Source organism: Saimiri boliviensis, chromosome 1, assembly GCF_048565385.1.
Source record: "Saimiri boliviensis isolate mSaiBol1 chromosome 1, mSaiBol1.pri, whole genome shotgun sequence".
NCBI classification, from domain to species: Eukaryota; Metazoa; Chordata; class Mammalia; order Primates; family Cebidae; genus Saimiri; species Saimiri boliviensis.
The window spans coordinates 17,080,556-17,098,839 of NC_133449.1; the positions used below are offsets into that span (position 1 = coordinate 17,080,556).

At 44.1% G+C, this 18,284-nt stretch overlaps 1 protein-coding gene across 2 annotated transcripts in view; it reads left to right on the forward strand.

Annotated features, from left to right (window-relative positions):
- The window catches only part of VSNL1 (visinin like 1), a 111,778-nt gene that overhangs the window by 47,293 nt on the left and 46,201 nt on the right, over positions 1-18,284 (forward strand). For both annotated transcript variants that reach the window (XM_003935219.4, XM_010345746.3), the window contains exon 2: positions 150-316. In XM_003935219.4, the coding sequence (XP_003935268.1) occupies positions 155-316 (162 nt within the window). In that variant the 5' untranslated portion in view covers positions 150-154. The remainder of the gene's footprint in view (positions 1-149; positions 317-18,284) is intronic.

Below are 18,284 nucleotides of genomic sequence, written 5' to 3' on the forward strand. Positions count from 1 at the left end.
ACATTTTCTAGAATACCAAGTAGAAGAAGCGGACTTGGGGAGATATGGATCAGCCACACTGGAGGGAGTTGCAACAACGGACTGCTCAGAACTCTAGTTTGAAATGATCACAGCCACAGCACTAATTGAATTAATTTACTTTTCTTCAGGCAAGATGGGGAAGCAGAATAGCAAACTGGCCCCTGAAGTGATGGAGGACCTGGTGAAGAGCACAGAGTTTAATGAGCATGAACTCAAGCAATGGTACAAAGGATTTCTCAAGGACTGTCCAAGCGGGAGGCTGAATCTCGAGGAATTTCAGCAGCTCTATGTGAAGGTAAGTTGTTTTTCAACCTTGTTTTTATTCCTTAGGCCAGAAACTATGGCCTTCATGAAATGTACCCTCACATGAAATCATAACTTTAAGTAGCCAGTTTGTTTCAACTCTGGCAGTTTTCCATCCAGAAAGAAAAGATAACATTTAAAAATGCAAATGTATATATGTTGTTCCCAAAATAAGCAATTTCTGAACAAAAAGAGTAATTGTTAAATCAAAGCACTGAATAGAGCTCAAGGAGTGACAGCATCTGGTGAAAGAACCATAAAAACTCAGGTAATACTGTTTGCTGACAGTTATTGACGGTTTGCTAATTACAACATTGTTTGGCTTTTTAAAGGTATGTGTACTTCTCTCAGTTAAAGAAAAAGTACACAAGAGGGCTTTTTTGTTTCTTTTTTAAGCAAAAAAGAGCCTCGTCTACCCAGATAACAAAAAAGAGCCTCGTCTACCCAGATAAGAACCCAGATTCCCACAACAGCACAGTTAGAAAGCGGGTGGCAGATATAGTGTACATCTGGACAGCAATGTCTACAAACACGGACTCATAACTCAACACTGTACACTGTTCATAAGCTAACCTTTCCCTGAACCTTACACAGAACAGTCCCATAAAAGGTACAATTTCTACTGCAGTAGTATTCGTTTGCCTGAGTCTACAAGTTGTATTGGTTCTAGATTGGGCTGATCTAAGACATTCCATTTCATGTATACTTATGTAATGTTACACAAGTGAAAGAAATACATTTTTAAAACTTTTTCTGATTAAAACACCAAGCAGAAAAAGATTGCTTTTATATCGTTGAATTAGCAGATGTGATTTGAGCAATATTAAATCACCCAGATGTATATATGTGTATGTGAAATGGTTGTATAAAATATTAAGCATTATCATTATTTCCTGAAGCTGAACATTTTCCATAGCCTACGATCCAGCAATTCCATTCTTGTACTGTACAAGAAGGGGCATGTGTTAAGAATGCTCATAGCACGCTATTAGCAGTGACAAAACTGGGAAAAACCCAAGTGCCCATCAAAGGGAAAGTGGAAAATAAGCAGTGGTCTATTTGAACAATATAATAGTATACAACAGTAAAAACAGTTGAACTGTATCAACACTAGACATTAAAAAAGCAAGTCTCACAAATTTTTTAAAATACGCTTTGTAGGATTAAAGTGTATAAATGCAAGAAAATCATATAAAAAGGAAAGCAGTGAAGTGACGAACACAAGGTTCAAATGAATCGTTACTTCAAGTGGGGAAGACCAAGGGGTAGGATAGGGGTATGGCCCTGTGGTTAAATACATATTGTGTTCCAAGTCATAGCTGTTGTTTTGGGTGGAGGGGGGGTGGTTTTCAAGTGCTTATTGTATCATTAAAAACTCACTAATCAACAGAATAAATAGTGTGCAGTTATACGATCACTGTGACATTTCTAAGAAGATCTGAGTAATCAATTATTAGCATGCCAAGATCTTTTCTATAGAAGTGCCAAGAAAGTGCATCTATTACTCAATTGATGTCCACTCTCCCTAGTTTTCAATGTCACATCTTATATTTTATCACCTAAGGGTAACCCATGCCTCAGAACTACCTCTATCCTCAACCCCAAGGAAAGTACAGACAAGCAAGATTTGTCAAAGGCCCTGCAAGCTGTGACCCTATGATTAAGAGAGCTCTGTGTGCCACGTTCCTCACAATCTGTTTAAGATGAGAGACGTATTGCCTTTGAAGAAATAGTTGAAATGAAGGAAATGAGTTATTTTATTTACTGCAAGTATGTAGCCCTGAAAAAGCACCAGCCTCAAGATGAGGGGTCGTGTAAACATTCAGCGTTCTTTGGCATTTTATGGTACAACTGAGGTATATGTACCAAAATCATCTCCCACCTCCTCATCTCACTCTTAGGTTGGGTTTTTTATTCCGGGAGGGGAATATATGACTTTCTGAACTTAGTCTATATTTTTGGCAACCTCTTATTCCAACTCAGCCTGTGCTCTTACATCAAATAGAAAGCAGGCAGTCTTTTTCTCCTTCTAGAGTCCAAGGACAGAAATCAAGAGAAAACCACAGCAGAAATATGCCATGTACACAGAAAAAAGAAAGGCAGATGTGACAAGCTAGAAGGGAGAAGCATGGGAAAAGATGTGGATTATGTAATAGGCCCAGAAGATGGGCTGATAAGAAAAAGCTTCTTTCAATGCTTCTGGAAAAAATGCAAATATTCAGCAAGACACAGTCTTTATCCTGGTGAATGGGCACATGCAGTGATCCTTTCTATCTTTGGTGCAGCTTTTGAAACATCCTGGGATGCAACTGAGGGAGCAAAGCTGATTGCAGCCTCTGCCCTCCTCTGTGTGTAGTCAGCCTGGCACATCCCCTCTTGCCACCGGACCCATTTCCCGCTCCAGCGGGGAGTCACCTCGGCTGCTAAAGAATAAGTTCTGTTGAGTGTTTAAGGAGAAGCAGGCTAACAGGAGTGGCTCCTCTGCAAGGCCAGGGGCCACAGTGTTCCAACTTTAGAAACTTTTGTATCCCAAATGTGAAGGAACTCCTTCAGTAGATACATCTTTAAAAGGATTTAAAACATAAGTTTTGAAAAATGAGGCAATTTGCCCAACATCACAAACTGAATGTGGAACATACTTCAAAGACAGGAATGCTGACTCCCCCTGCAGCACACAGCTCTGCCTCGTAGCCAGACTCCCAGGGCAGCTCCTCATTAACCCCCTCCAGCCCCCATCCGCCATACAGCTGCCGGAGTGAGATTTATAAAACACAGATCTCAACATATTCCCTCCCAGTTAGATGCAGGCTTCATTCTTTATTCATGCAGATACAGTCACCTCATTTCAATCAATGTAAAATCCAGAGGCTAGCACAGGGCCTGCCACAGAGCAAGTGTGGGTAAGCATTTCTTGCCTGAATGCAGTAAGTGCTGGCTGTGCATCTGCTTCTCCGGGAGCCTTGTGATGGAGGCATATAAAAGTGACTACAGGACCGTTCTGCCTGCCCTCCAGCATTTCACAGGCAAGTTGGGAAGATGCGATTTACCACAATGCAAGGCATAATGACAGAAATGTTTGGTGGTGAGGCAAGAGTAGAAAGCAGAGAGATTGATTTCAAAATGGCATATTGAAACAAGAAGTTAATTAATGCAATGATGAGAGGAAGAATTTTCTATTAGCCTTTTAGAAAACAGCAGGTGGCTTTTCCCTTTTTCAAGCTTGCTGCATTCCCCCAAATTCATATGTTCAAATCTTAACCCCCAGTACCTCAGAATGGAACTGTATTTGCAGACAGAGCCTTTATAGAGGTAATAAAAAGTTAAAATCAGGTCACGAGAGTGGGCCCTAATCCAGCGTGATGTATCCTTACAAGAGGAAATTTGGACACAGAGACATACACTGGGAAGGCCACGGGGAGACACAGGGAGAAGACGGCCATCATCTACCAGCCAGGGAGAGAAGCTTCAAAAGAAACCAATCCTGTCAATACCTTCTCTTGAATTTCCAGCCTCCAGAACTGTTAGAAAATAAAGTTCTTGGTTTAAGCCCCCTAGTCTCTGGTGCTTTGTTATGGCAGCCTGAGCAAACGAATATAATTCCTATTTCTTCTCTGTTGTCACATGTGTTCTCAGCGCCCTCTGCATCTGATAGAAAGATGCCTTCTGTCCCAGATGTCTGGAATTCCCTGCACACATAGGGATTTCTGTGTCTCTGGCCACAGAAGTCATAGCAGCTGTTTCATCATCCCCACCACAGCATTGCTGCTGATAGGTTGGGAAGAAAGCTTTTGCATTTTGTCACCAAGAGACAAGTACCTGATCACCCCCTCATAGGAATTTCCTATTTTCAACAATCATTTTGATTGCCAATCCATCACAAATTAAGATGAAAAGTTGGCAATTTTAACTGTATTTTCACGGAATTGGCCACCGTTTATTGTGAAAATCAACCCAGGGAAAGAGCAAGTAAGTGTGCAGGGAAGAAGTATCTCCATCCCAGGGTCCTCTTCCTTGACGAGCTGGTGCCATTGCTATTTTGCTTAGCCACCATGACATCAAGGTCAAAGAAATCAAGAAGCAAACCTAGAGGAATCCTGCAAAGAGCCCTAAGTGGATTTTAATTTATGTTTGGAGTTTGACTTTCAAGATTATTTTCATTAGGAAACATTTGGGTTGGTTTAGGTTCAGATGAAAAGGCAGTCACAGAGTTATTTTTTAAAAAACATGAGATTTGGAATCTGACAGATGTGAGAGTTATTCCAAGCTGTGTTACATTTACCAAATCTCTGCCAGTCTGAATTTGTTTCTTTGTCTATCAGGTGGCAACAATAAGGCCTATTTTATCACCTCGCACAGCAGAGTCCCAAAGGAAAGAAGGAAAATGAAAACAATTTACAACCTATCAAAAGTTGTGTTTGCTATCCTGATTGGCAATCCACTCATTTGCGCTTCGAGAGCCAGGGTGAAAACAGGTTTCAGCTCACAGGCCACGTCTGATGGCAGCACCAAATGGTGCACAGAGGAGGGTGAGAGGCTGTATGAAATTTCAATAGGAAAGTGTGCCCTAGTCAAACAGTGATGTCTACCATGTATTCTGGTGGATTTGGGGGCAGTGGTCATGGCAGGACACACCATGAGGCTGTGCCATCCCCATTTCCATCATGGATTCTTAGACACTGAACTCTGAGACCCCTAAGCACAAACCCTTCCCCAGCTCCCTGCTGCCAGATAGATAGGATGAAGACAGCACTTAAGGCCTTTATCCATTCCCTACCAGTCGCTTGGTGTCCTGACCCTCATGCCCCTTCTCCCGAAAGGAGACTTCCTTCCTCAATTCTACTGCTTATTATTTTGCAGATGAAGGGCCTCCCTTCATCTGGTCCTCAGAGGCCACCAAGTAGCCAAGGGTTGTTCTACTGGGCTCTGGCCCAACTCTCCTGAGACTCAGCTTGTATCATTGCTCCAAGTTTTCTTCTTCGAAAAGCCTTAGGCCACTGACAGGTGCACCTGAGACAGGTGAGAGAGCCCTAGAGTCCAATTTGATCATCATTGATTTAACAGTTTGAATTTTGCGCCGGGCGCGGTGGCTCAAGCCTGTAATCCCAGCACTTTGGGAGGCCGAGGCGGGTGGATCACGAGGTCGAGAGATCGAGACCATCCTGGTCAACATGGTGAAACCCCGTCTCTACTAAAAGTGCAAAAAATTAGCTGGGCATGGTGGCACGTGCCTGTAATCCCAGCTACTCAGGAGGCTGAGGCAGGAGAATTGCCTGAGCCCAGGAGGCGGAGGTTGCGGTGAGCTGAGATCGCACCATTGCACTCCAGCCTGGGTAATAAGGGCGAAACTCCGTCTCAAAAAAAAAGTTTGAATTTTAATGAAATATATTTGCATATAACAAAAGAGTTCCTACCAAGTTATTCCCTGTCCCTCCAGGTGGTCATTTCCTGAGGAGCTTCTGTAATTTGGTGGTTAGAAAACACACTTCTAGCTTTTCTAGCTAAGAGCAATCTCATCCATCTGTTCGTTCATTCACTTGAGACCAATTTTCTCTGTGCTTTCTGTGGGACAGACACTTCATTGGGCACTGCCCTCAATTGCTCTGAGCAAGCTCAGAGCCTAGAGGAATTGGTGTATCATCTTATTTTTGAGTAACGCTTTTCACTTCACAAAGCCACCTTTGTTTTTAACAACAAAATATACTGGTGGAATTCCCTTCAATGAGAAGTTTTCCAGGCCTAAGGCATTGAAAATACAAGTTTACTCACCAAAATTCTGTTGACACAACTACACAGGAGCATGGATTAAAACAAAATAAGAATAAATGCTGTTATAGGATCAGCACCTAAATAATTGATGGTGAAAATCTTTTAATAGAATAAGAAATATTTTTCTAGTTAATAAGATATTATAAAAATATTCTGTAATTCTCTGTATAGTCTTGGAATGCTACTTTTAAATTGTGCTCTTATGCTTTAAAACCTACTATGTGGAATAAAAGGCATTCTTCTTGAAAGTTGTACACAAACATAATAACTGTAGGATTTTAGGTACATAACTTCTGTCTCACAGAGAATGAAATAAAGTATGTAATCAAGGTCTGTACTGTTTGCTGCAGGATTTGAATAAGTGCCTTTGTTTTTCTGATTCTAAGTTCAACATCTGTGCAAATGAAAACATTGGTCTATGTAGGTGGCTTTCAAACTTTAATGCATCTCAGAATCACTTGGGTTGACTGCTCAATTGGCAGATTGCTAGGCTGCCTCCTGAGGATTGCTAGTTCACTGACCCCAGACACCCAATATGTGGATTCTTATTAAGACCTTCCAAATGGTTCTAAAGGACAAAATCTATGAGTGACATTTTGAAAAACACTAATCTAGGTCTTAACCTGGAAGTATGTTTGAATAGGCTTCAGGAGTTCCGCCTACACTGAAGCTGCATGTAAAATTTTATATATAAACTCTCTTGGGGTAGCTTTAGTCAGATTCATTGAAGGTTCTGTAGTCCCAAGAATAGATAAGAATCACTGAAAGTGTTTCTAACCATTGGCAGACCTAACATTCTACGTTCCATAATAGCAGTTATTGAGTCTTAATTGGCACGAAGACACGGAGAAAAATCTCCTTCTAAGTTATTCTTTCAAACAAACTTCACTGACATAAGAATACAAATAATAGCTTCCAGGCTTTGTTTTGTTAAACTGGTTTTTAGTATGTAGATGGTGTTTGTCTGATTCATTTAGGGCCTACCAATCAAGCTTTATTTTGTCTTGAGCTCCATGCTAATGCAGAGAGGGAGTCTCCTTTGGGATAAAATGCAGCCCCTGCTTTCCACTCTTCCTGAGCACTCCTCTGTGCCAGGGGCTATGTAGGCTCTGGGTCTGCAGCGATAAACACCACAAATCCCTGCCTAGGGGACAGTCTGGTGCCATCCAGAAACCTATAGTCAAGATGGGGAAAAAAATACCCATACCAATAGCTACTGTGCTGGGTTGATTGTGATCAGGACCAGGAAAAACAAGGAAGGGCCTGGAGGGTCAAAGAGGGCTGGTTAGGAAGGAGGCATTCAAGGTGATCCACAAAAGAAGGTAAATTTGGCCATGAGGACCCATCAGTCTGTCTGGAACTAAGTTTGAATTTTAAAATGACTATTGTGTTTTAGAGCCCCTGGGCCCATCGTGTTGGCAGGAGGCCCACTGAATCGAGTATGTTCAGTTGAAACAAAAATACAAAAGTCAAAACAAAGAACCTAAACCCTCTTGGTGGCCTTGCTGAGATCAACAACCTGAAATCAATCTTTGGAAGAAAACGCTTGTACATTCCGGGGCTTCTGCCATAGGTCTCTCCCTTGCTTCTCACTCCCTCCTTTCCACTCTTCTTCTCTCTCCCTTGTCTTCTTTATTCCCTTCCTTTCTGATTATTCTAACCCCTCTCTGTCTGACCAGTGGCTCACTTGATTTCACCGTGGTCTATGAAATCGACCTTAGAGACAGCATTTCCCTCACTTTAACCCATAGAGGTGGGGAGGTCAGGAGACTTGGCTGACGTCACAGACTGGTGAGTGGCGACAAACACCTGGACCACTCAGCCCAGCCTTCTCACTACCTTTTCATGCTTCCTGTGTACTCTGGGTCTCATTCAAGAGCAGGCATCTGGGAGGTGCTCCAGTTTACCTTGTTGTGGAGCAGAATGCACATCGTGTTGCTCCATCCTAGCCGCCTTCCCCGGACCAGTTCAAAAGCTTCTCCCTGGGAAATTATTTATTGATCTCCCCAATTCCCAAAGCCAGAAAACTATCTTCTGGCCCTGTGTTCCCAAGACTTTGGTCTGCATGTGTCCCAACTTTTAGCAAGGACATTCTGTTTTGCAACCTGAATACAGGTAAATGCAGTATGATTTTAATTAGAAGGCTGAACGTGACCCTGGTTCTGCCGTACACTAGCTGTGTGAATTTGGGCAAGTCCTTTATGCTTAAGGTTTGTTAAATAAATCCACAGAACACTCTGCCCCTCAGTTTTCTCACCTGTCAAATGAGAAGAACACTCTGGGCCTTGCTTATTTCATGGGCTCTTGTTGAGACAGGAGGGTATTGAGAACAAAAGTTCTTCATAAGCAGGGAATCATCTTGCACAGGTGAGGCTTGTCAGTGACTTGGTGTTAGGTACCTGAGCATGGGAGGATCTCCAGCTGCCAAATAGACCAGTTTACTGGGCTATGGCATCAAGAATTTTCTCTGTCATCACTTATTTTATCAAAAGAAAATGTGACAGAGATGACTACTGCCTTTTCTCAGCATCTGATTGAAATAATTTTGACAATGAAACATTTCAAAAAAGATCTGGGAATGACCAGTTTTTAGGGATTCAAATTCTGTTTGTTACTAAGATGTAGTCAGGAGCAGACTTTATTAAAAATTTGTTGGGCAGGGCTATATATAGAAGCGCTTTAATTCCTTAAAGAATAGACATTACATGAAATACATAATATCATCCAGTCTGGGCTGGTGAGGATGTTGCAATTTTTAGTGAGCACCTAGGCATTTATTTCCAGGTGGAATGTTTGTCAATATGACTGAGGCTGCATTCAACTTGAATTAATGTGGAAAACAAGAGCTGGGGTCTGAAATCTCAAGAAAAAGACAATCGTAATCTAGAGTTCTGGGAAAACAAGGTCCCATGTGAGGCTCCAATGGCATTTTATTATGGTGATACTGTCTCAGTCATAGCTAGCTACCAGCATTAGAGACAGCAATTACCCCACAGGGGTCAAAATGATAACCTTCCCCTGTCCCCAAGGGTGTGAAATTATTTTGGATGGCTTCCACACCTTGGGATTTTGCTTTCCCATGGCAGGGCAGGTGTCATTTAGAGAGATATCAGTGGTTATTGTGACTGTGGCATCCTGAAGGAATGCTCTTAGATGATACCTCAACCTCTCTGCCCTCAGGATAAGGTTGGAAAGAGCCCTTTAGAAGGCCTCAGTACACTCCCCGTCATTTTACAAATATGGACACTGAAGCCCTTGAATAGGGGTTTAAAGCTGGAAGGACCTGCTGTCCCATTAGTTATTCTCTGCAGCAGATTGTTCAAGGACACCCCATGTCAAATTGCAAATAGAAGCGAAGAGGACGAAATAGCCCATTTATATTATAGAATTAGACTTGAACATGCAAGATCACATCTGTATTTTTCAGTGAAAAGCTGTTTTACATTACTGGACTTTTCTTACCTTTTGAAATGGTGATCTGGATTTGGATCTGGCTATCACTGACCCACCTGGGGTGTGTGAATGACCGGCTCACCTAGGTTGGAATCCAGTAGCCCTGACCTCCAGTGGCCCACGGAGCAACTGCTGGAAGAAAGCTCTGCCTTACTGATACTTCCTTCTTTTTCTTCCACTTGGAAGGATTCCTGGGCGGGCCATGGATTGTTTCTCTCTGAGGGTTGTTATGAAGCTTGTGGCTCCATCCTCATGACTGGTCTGATATTGCTGAGACACTAACCCTGCCCTGAACTCCAGGTCAGCTTCTCCCTTCACAGGTGAAATTCAGTCCTATTATAACTGGGGGAGTGATAGACAGATTTAGGCCTACTTTACAACCAACTTCCTTGTCTAGAACGTCAAAGCAGCCAGGTGTGGTGGCTCACATCTGCAATCCCAGCACTTTGGAAGGCCAAGGCAGGTAGATCACAGAAGTTTGAGACCAATGATGAAACTGTCTCTACCAAAAATACAAAAGTTAGCCAGGTATGGCAGCACATGCCTGTAATCCCAGCTACTGGGGAGGCTGAGGCAGGAGAATTGCTTGAAGCTGGGAGGCTGCTATTGCAGTGAGCCAAGATCACGCCATTGTACTGCAGCCTGGACGTCAGAGTGAGACTCTATATCAAATAAATAAATAAATAAATAAATAAATAAGTAAATGTGAGGCTCTGTCTCAAATAAATAAATAAATAAATAAAATAAAATGTCAAAGGGAGGAATCCCTTTGTAGTAATACAGAGAAGCTATTCGTTGTCTACCTTCAACAAACAGCTATAGAATGGTGTCTAAAACAAGTCTGTAGCCAAGAGCTATGGACTGTGAGGAATTTGAGTCAGACTCTTACACCCCTCTAAGGACCTCACAGCCTAGGAGAAACTGTAACACTCTGTGTAAATGGCTGGAAGAGACACAAAGTAACATTTTCCCCAACACAGGTGCAGATTTTCTAGCCTAAGAAATTTCTGTATAAATCACTTCACTGAAGATTTTAAGACATCCTGAAATTTAGGTAGATTTGTAGCTGTAAGTATAACATTCCTAACAGGAGAGACAACCTAAGACAGGGCACAAGGGCAATGTCTCAGTTCATTTGAGCTGCTATAACAAAACACCACAAACCAGGTAGTGATAAACAGAAATCTACTTCTCACAGTTCTTGATGCTGGCAAGTCCAAGACCAGGGCAGATTCCGTGTCTGCTGAAGGCCCCCTCTCTGGTTCACAAATGACTCTTGCTGTGTCCTCACATGGTGGAAGAGGCCAGTGAGCTGCCCGAGGCCTCTTTTATATTGGCACTAATCCCATTAATGAGGGTGGCACCTAATCCCCTCCCAAAGACCCTACGCCCTAAGAACATGACCTAGGGGATTAGGTTTTCAACATATGAATGTTGCAGGGGACACAAACCTTCAAAATATAGCAGGCAGGAAGATGGGGGTTGATGGGAATACCAAAGAGTTCTGTTGACTGAAATGTCAGGTAACCAAAGAAGTATCAGGGGAAAGTGAGATGAAGATATGGGTAGAGCCCATGCCAGAGGCCATCGAATGCCAAAAAAGTCCTAAAGTCCTGAATGTGGTATACAAGGTGATCAGATGGTTTTCTGCATAGTTAGCTAATGCACAAACCTTGCCAAATGTGTTAAGAGGACCATAGAAACTCTGGTGGCCTGAGATTGTATTCTTAAACAACATGATGGACAGTACCAAGAAGGAAAAGTGAATTTTCATTTTTCCTCATAAATGTCCCAGTGACTCAAGAGATGAAGATGCAGGAGCTTGCGTTGTGCCTTCAGGAGAATGACTTAGAGCTCAAGATGACTCAAGTTACTCATGAAGAATTTATTATCGGTACCTTGTGTGTACAGCACTAGCCTCAGCACTGGGGGGTCAGCAGGTAGGATATCCATGGACATCCCAGGCCATCTGGGAAGATAAAGCCTTCAGAACTGAAGAGTGCAGCAACAGCCCAAGAGCTAAGTGTGGGTGTAGGTGAGCTGGGGCCCTGGGAACTCAAAGAACAGGGAGGGAGAGAGCAGGTTGGTCGGGGGGGAGGAGGTTCAGCAAGCCAGAAGGTGTGATACAGAGGCTGAGACTGATGTCCAGAAAGGACTTAGATAGACAGGGAGGGTAAAAACGCTCCTTGCACAGAGCAGGTGATAAGCAGAGGAGCAGGCGGTGGTCAGGGCCTTGATCTTGGAATGCCAGGCCCCTCCCTGCTCAGGCGCATGTTAGAATCTCCCCTCACGTGGTCAGTCTGCTGAGCCAGCCCCTATGGGCAAAGGCCAACCCCAGTCCACAAGCCTAGTCTTGTGGTGTCATCCTGTTACAGTTCCCAGCCAGAACTGCCTGCCCTGAACCCTCCACTTGCTTAGAGAGCAGGCCCTTCCTGGGCCTTTATTTCTGCCACTTTCCACAGAGAGAAGCTGGTGATGACTTGCTGAGAAAGATGTGATTGACCAGCTTTCCAGGTAAAAATAGCAACACGGTGTTCCCGTGAAGACCAGCTGGGCCTGGCTGCTACAGATGCTCCTCATGGTCAGATCCCCAGTATTGTAGGTGGAATACCTTCAATCTGAAATAAAGAAGCATACTCAAAACATGTCGGTCTAAAAGCAAAGACAAGTGGGTGTATTATCAGTGTGGCTCACGGTGGTTTTAGGGACCAGTGCAAGATGGATGTTGTCCCACGTTTTGTTCATTTGGGTGGTTTTTTTTCCTGTGCCTATTTTTTATTACTAAGTGGCACCAAGGTGTGTGGTGAAGCTATATATATTATCATTTTGGGCGTGGTTCTCTATCTGAGGCACAGACAGCAGCTTAGAATGCATGTTAAGTAATAGCTGAAAATGTAGCTGCTCTGTGGAGAGAGCAGCCCTGGAGTGAGATACACGGGAGTGAGTTTGAATCCAGGTCCTGCCCTTGGGAGCTGTGAGTTTTAGAGCAATGGCCTTCACTTCCCTCATTTTCGATTCTGCAACTGCCCAATGGCTCTTCGTATCTACCTTACAAGTGTGTGCCATTCAACTGCTCAATACATGGTAAAGGTCTCTCTCATTATGACTGTGGCCACAGAGACTGGGGACAGAGTATGGGGATGAGGAAGCTGCCACTGATGTCTGTGAAGCAAAGATCCTTCTGTGCACAACCTCAAGCTAGCATCTGCTCCAAGGGACTACCCCCTTGGTGGCAGGGAAACTGTCTCGGCTTCCAATGCATGTGAATCAGCCTTCCCAGCCTTCCCCAGAACCCCTACCAGGCTGATCCAATCACCACTGCTTCTGTGTGAAAAGAGGTTAAGGAGGAAGAGAGAAATCTGCCCCCAGTGCAGGCACCAGGGAATCCTCCCAGTGACTGGGGGCAGGGGTAAGCCAGCAGGGAAGGAAAGCGCCTGCTCTTTGAGCCCCTCCACAGCAGCTGGTAACAGCCTTGAAGGTGTTCCACTGATGAAAGAGAAAGGCTCTGGGAGAATACAATTTTCCCTCAACAAAACACGCAGGCAGAGTGTTGGGGGCATGTGCAGACCGCCCTCTGAGGGCTGACCCAGAGGGACATGACCACATTTGACACCAGGCATCCTGACACTTGGAGATAGTGGAGTGGAGGTGGCAGGAAAGGTGCCTGTTATCCCCTCGCAGCCATCAAATTCCTGTTGGCTCCAGGCAGGCTATCACTCCCTGGGAATGCAGGGAGAGAGCCTGGTTGGCTTTACCACGTAAAACACCATGGAAAACCAGATACTGCTCTCCTCCCACCGCCCAAGATGCGGAAAGGAAAGAATGCCAAGGGGAAGAAGGTGGCTCCGGCCCCTGCTGTCGTGAAGAAGCAGGAGGCCAAGAAAGTGGTGAATCCCCTGTTTGCGAAAAGTCCTAAGAATTTTGGCATAGGACAGGACATCCAGCCCAGAAGAGACCTCGCCCACGTTGTGAAATGGCCCCGCTCTATCAGGTTGCAGCGGCAGAGAGCCATCCTCTACAAGCGGCTCTAAGTGCCTCCCTCAGTTAACCAGTTCAGCCAGGCCCTGGACCGCCAAACAGCTGCTCAACTGCTTAAGCTGGCTCACAAGTACAGACCAGAAACAAAGCAAGAGAAGAAGCAGAGGCTGTTGAACCCGGGCCGAGAAGAAAGCTGCTGGCAAAGGGGACGTCCCCACTAAGCGACCACCTGTCCTTCGATCAGGAGTTAACACCGTCACCACCTTGGTGGAGAACAGGAAAGCTCAGCTGCTGATGACTGCACACGACGTGGATCCCATCGAGCTGGTTGTCTTTTGTCATCAAATGGGAGTCCCTTACTGCATTATCAAGGGGAAGGCAGGGCTGGGACAGGAAGACGTGCACCACGGTCGCCTTCACACAGGTTAATTCGGAAGACGAAGGCGCTCTGGCTAAGCTGGTGGACGCTAACAGGACCAATGACAATGACAGACATGATGAGATCTGCCGTCACTGGGGAGGCAGTGTTCTGGGTCCCAAGTCTGTGGCCAAGCTCGAAAAGGCAAAGGCTTAAGAACTTGCCAGTAAACTGGGTTAAATGTACACTGTTGAGCTTTCTGTCCATAAAAATAATTAAAATAATACAAATTTTCCTAAAAAGCAAAAAAAAAAAAAGCAGATACTTTAGGTCCTTTCTAAAATAAATCAAAGGATGACTAGATGCGTAGATGAATAATGGATAGGCAATACTAGCCAACATTCATTGAATGCTTAGTGTGCGTCAGGCATTGCTCCAAGCGCTCTGCATATATTAACTAATTTCATCCTCATAAGGGTATTTGAGGTTGGTGCTATTATTATTTTCCCCATTTTACAAATGAGGAAACTAAGGCACAACGTAGTTAAGTAACTCTCTCCCGGTCACACAGCATTCAAACCCAGCAGTTGGACTTTATTACCAATGCTCTTTACCTGGTAGAGAGAGCCTTGATGGGAATCTCAGGTGATCCTCATCCTCACTAGTAAGAGTGGTTTGTGTGCTTTCCTTTCCTATAGTCTTCAGATTTAACATGTCAATACGTAAACATCCGATGTGGTTCCAAGTGGCTTCTAGGACAAAGTGCAGAGAAGTGAAGAGCTGGGGGCTGGAGTCAGACAGAACTGAGTCCGAGTCCTGGCTCAGCGCTGTCCAGCTGTTTGGCTGTAGGCGAGTCCTTCACTCTCCAAGTCCGAGTTTTCTCATCAGACAAATGGGATGACCTATTTCACCTGCTTCTCAGAGCACTGGTGCGGGCCAGTGAGGCTGAGAGTCTGACAGTGCCTTCACTTCTAGCTTAGCCTCCTTGTTGACAGCACTGAAGTTGGGTCAGAAGCAAACCAGGGTGGCCTATGTCTGTGAGGTTGGAGAAGCCCAGCATGAGGAATTACAGCTTCCCTCTCAAGCAGACTTCATGACCACGAACTATGGGCTCCTACGTCCTCATGCCTGACACTGAGGAGCCAAAGGGCTTGATGAAATGAGACACCAAACCCTGCTGGTTACCTACCAGATGGCTACTATCCCTTCCCCTCTAGCAGTGGCCTACTTCTCAAAATAGAGGCTAAAAATCCAGTTACACGCTTTCCTGGTCTACGTCGCATGGAAGGCACGTGTAAGTTACCCAATCCTGGTCAAGAGGGATCTGAGAAAAGGTCTGCTGGGGTGGGAAGGATTCTGGAAAATGTTTTTCTTTCATCCAGACAAACATGCTGGATTTTGTGGTGTCTGTGTGATGCTTGAAGCTGCCACAGCTAACTTTCAATAGTCAGGGGAGATACGGCTTCCAAGCTGAATGTGGCAGAGTAGAAAGGGACTGAAAACATCCTTGAGCTGCAGAATTAGTCCTGAAACAGGACCTGGGCCACATGCTGTGTGGGATAATTAACCTTTGTGTTGAGGCCCCTCTTCTTGGGGTCTTGTATTCCTTGCAAGAGAAAGCATTCCATTTAATACCAAGGAGAATGGGGCTGAGCCAGGATACCCTGAGTTTGGTGAGGACTGCTGCTGGCAAGTTGATATGGGCCAGTTCCAAATCTGTCTGGGTTATAAAGTCTCAGTTTATTAAAGAGAATTAGTAATCCCTGCTCTACCACCTTCAAAGAGTATTTGTGAGACGACAGGAAACATTTTTTTGTCTCCACCTCCTACTGTGATCTGGAGATACAAAAATGAATAAAATGTGGTACCAAGGCAGAGATGGGAGTGAACACCCTGTTCAAAGAACAGAATGAAGTTCAATATGACTGAGGAGAGTGGTCGGTGAGTAGGAGAGGCAGGCATGACCTCAATGTCTTCCTTTGTAAAGAGAGGGACTTGAACCATGTGACCTCTTAAGTTCCCTTCCAACAGCAAGATTTTAGAAATCACATGCAGCTGTCACTCTATCTGTGCTAGACATGCCTGTCCCTATAGCACAGGTCCCTTGACATTGTGGCTTTTTGTGCAGCTACCCACAAGGTCAGGGACTGTGTCTTAGTTATCTCTGTATCCCCTGCACTCAATAACAAAAATTAGTTGGATGATATAATAAATTAACAAATGAGTATAGGACTGTTTCAAAGCGTAACTGAAACTCAATTGAAAGAATAAGTGAAAGAAATGAAACATTTAAAGTGTGTTATCAAGAATAATGAGCTACAGAGATTCTCAATGAACCTTTTCAATACAGAATGTTTAAATAAGTAATATGCAACATCACATAACCGAATAACATAACATCCCCCATTCTCAGAGTCAAGTAGCTAGCTAATTTTCTTATGAATACAGGAGGTACTTACCAGCAAAAGAGAGTCGTCAATGAGCTTCCTTAAATACTGTTTTCCCAAAGAGGAAATGAAAAGATAAACTGTGAAACTTGACATGCCCAGTATGAAAAGGCTATCTGATGACTTGAGATTAGGCTGCTTATGCTTGAGTTTGTAACGAGATATTCAGAGAAAAATGTGAACACTGACGATTTTCTTTTAGAAGAAATGCAAGGGAGACCATAAAAGACAAAGCTGGTCTCTGAAAATAGCTGTGTCTGCTTTCTAAGTAAATCTCACTGCATAGTTAAGGTAGTACTTATTTTTATCCATGTTCTTTTAAAAAATGTGACATGTCTACCAGGAGAACGATAAATGATGACATTGGGTTAAAGCTAATATGTCATGGCTTCACGGCTCAGCCCCAGTCAAATCTCTTGCAGGCCCCAAAGCTGGTGCCTGGAGACGTCTTTCAAGATGTCACAGCTGGGTTGCCAGGGTAACCTGCTGGATGAGGCTCTAGCTGGCTTTGGAAGATATTACATAAGACCAGACCAACTGGGAGGAGTCAAGGTGTATCCTGGGGGCCATCAGAGTTGTGGCCGTTGTCTGTTCGGCTTTCAGGATAAGGGAATGGTGGTGACATTTGGAAGTAGGTAGCATTAGACACCTGGAGCACCTATGTCAATACAAAAATCTTAGTGGCCAGAATGATGACAAAAGCTCTGGGTAAATGAAGAATCTGGTTGATAGAAAATTGTAATAATACATATCAGGCAAGAATTACCATTTTCCCAAGAATCAATCTCACCATTTAGTTTTACAATGTCAAAGATGTCATAGATTTCCCATTATTTTGTGTTAGGGATGTATGTTAATATGTGTTTATCATTCAAAGGAATGAATGACTCTCTTGAAGGACTAAATTCTATTGAATTCATCACTTTCAATGGAGGAGATATGAAGAACCAGCTGACTGTGTGTGTGTGTGATTTTATACATACATACACACAAGTGCATATATATATATGTATATATATATTCAGTTCATTTATGTGAGTGCCTTAGTTAGGATCAAAGTTCAACTGAGTGTGACAGAGACACACAAGGTGTCAATACAACTGAAGATTATTTTTCTCATGGGGAAAGTCCAAGCTGGTTTGGTAGCTGTGCTCTGTGAGTCCCCCAGGCGTCGGTCTCTTTTTCTTTTCATGCCCCTTCCTAAGGTGTTGCTGTGATTCATGACCCCACCTGGCTCCCCACAGTATCACATAAGCTGGTGGGAAGGGGAAGATAGAGGAGTAGGAGGGACTGCCCTTCCCTTTATGGTCGAAACCCAGAAATAATGTACATCATTTCAGCCTATATCCAAGACTTGATCTCATGGCAACAGCTAGCTGCAGAGGACACTGGAAAGTAGCTTTCATTTTGGGTGGCCACATGTTCAGTCAAAAGTCAGCTACTATGGAAGAGCAGAAGACTGGATAACGGGGATAGCTAGCAGTCTCTGCCCAGTGGATACATTTTTGGAGGGCTTCTTTTTGTCAGCCTCTCTTCTGAAGGTCAAGTGCAAGATGTGCAGCTGTGTGAGCTTCCTTCCCTGCAGATGGGATTCGAGGCCCTGAGAAGCAGGAACAGACTCACTCTGTATGCTTCTGCTTTATCAAGAGCGGTTGGTGCTAAAATACCCCATTCTGCTGCCTGGGCTGGACCTGATAGCCTCCCCAGGGTTTTGCTCCGCTTGCTCTGTCTGATGCACTGAGGACTGAGAGAACTCAGTCCAAATAGAGAGAATTATACTGTGACCATAAAGATCCCACCAATTGATCATTTCATATGCTGTAGGTGAGGGGATTCATTTTAAAAGCAAGAGAAACCATTATCCGTAACTTGATAGCTTATCCAACCCTACTGCCATCATCTCTGCCCTTTTTCTGCACCCACTCCCGAGTCTTTAGCCCCACGTGGAGCCCCACAGG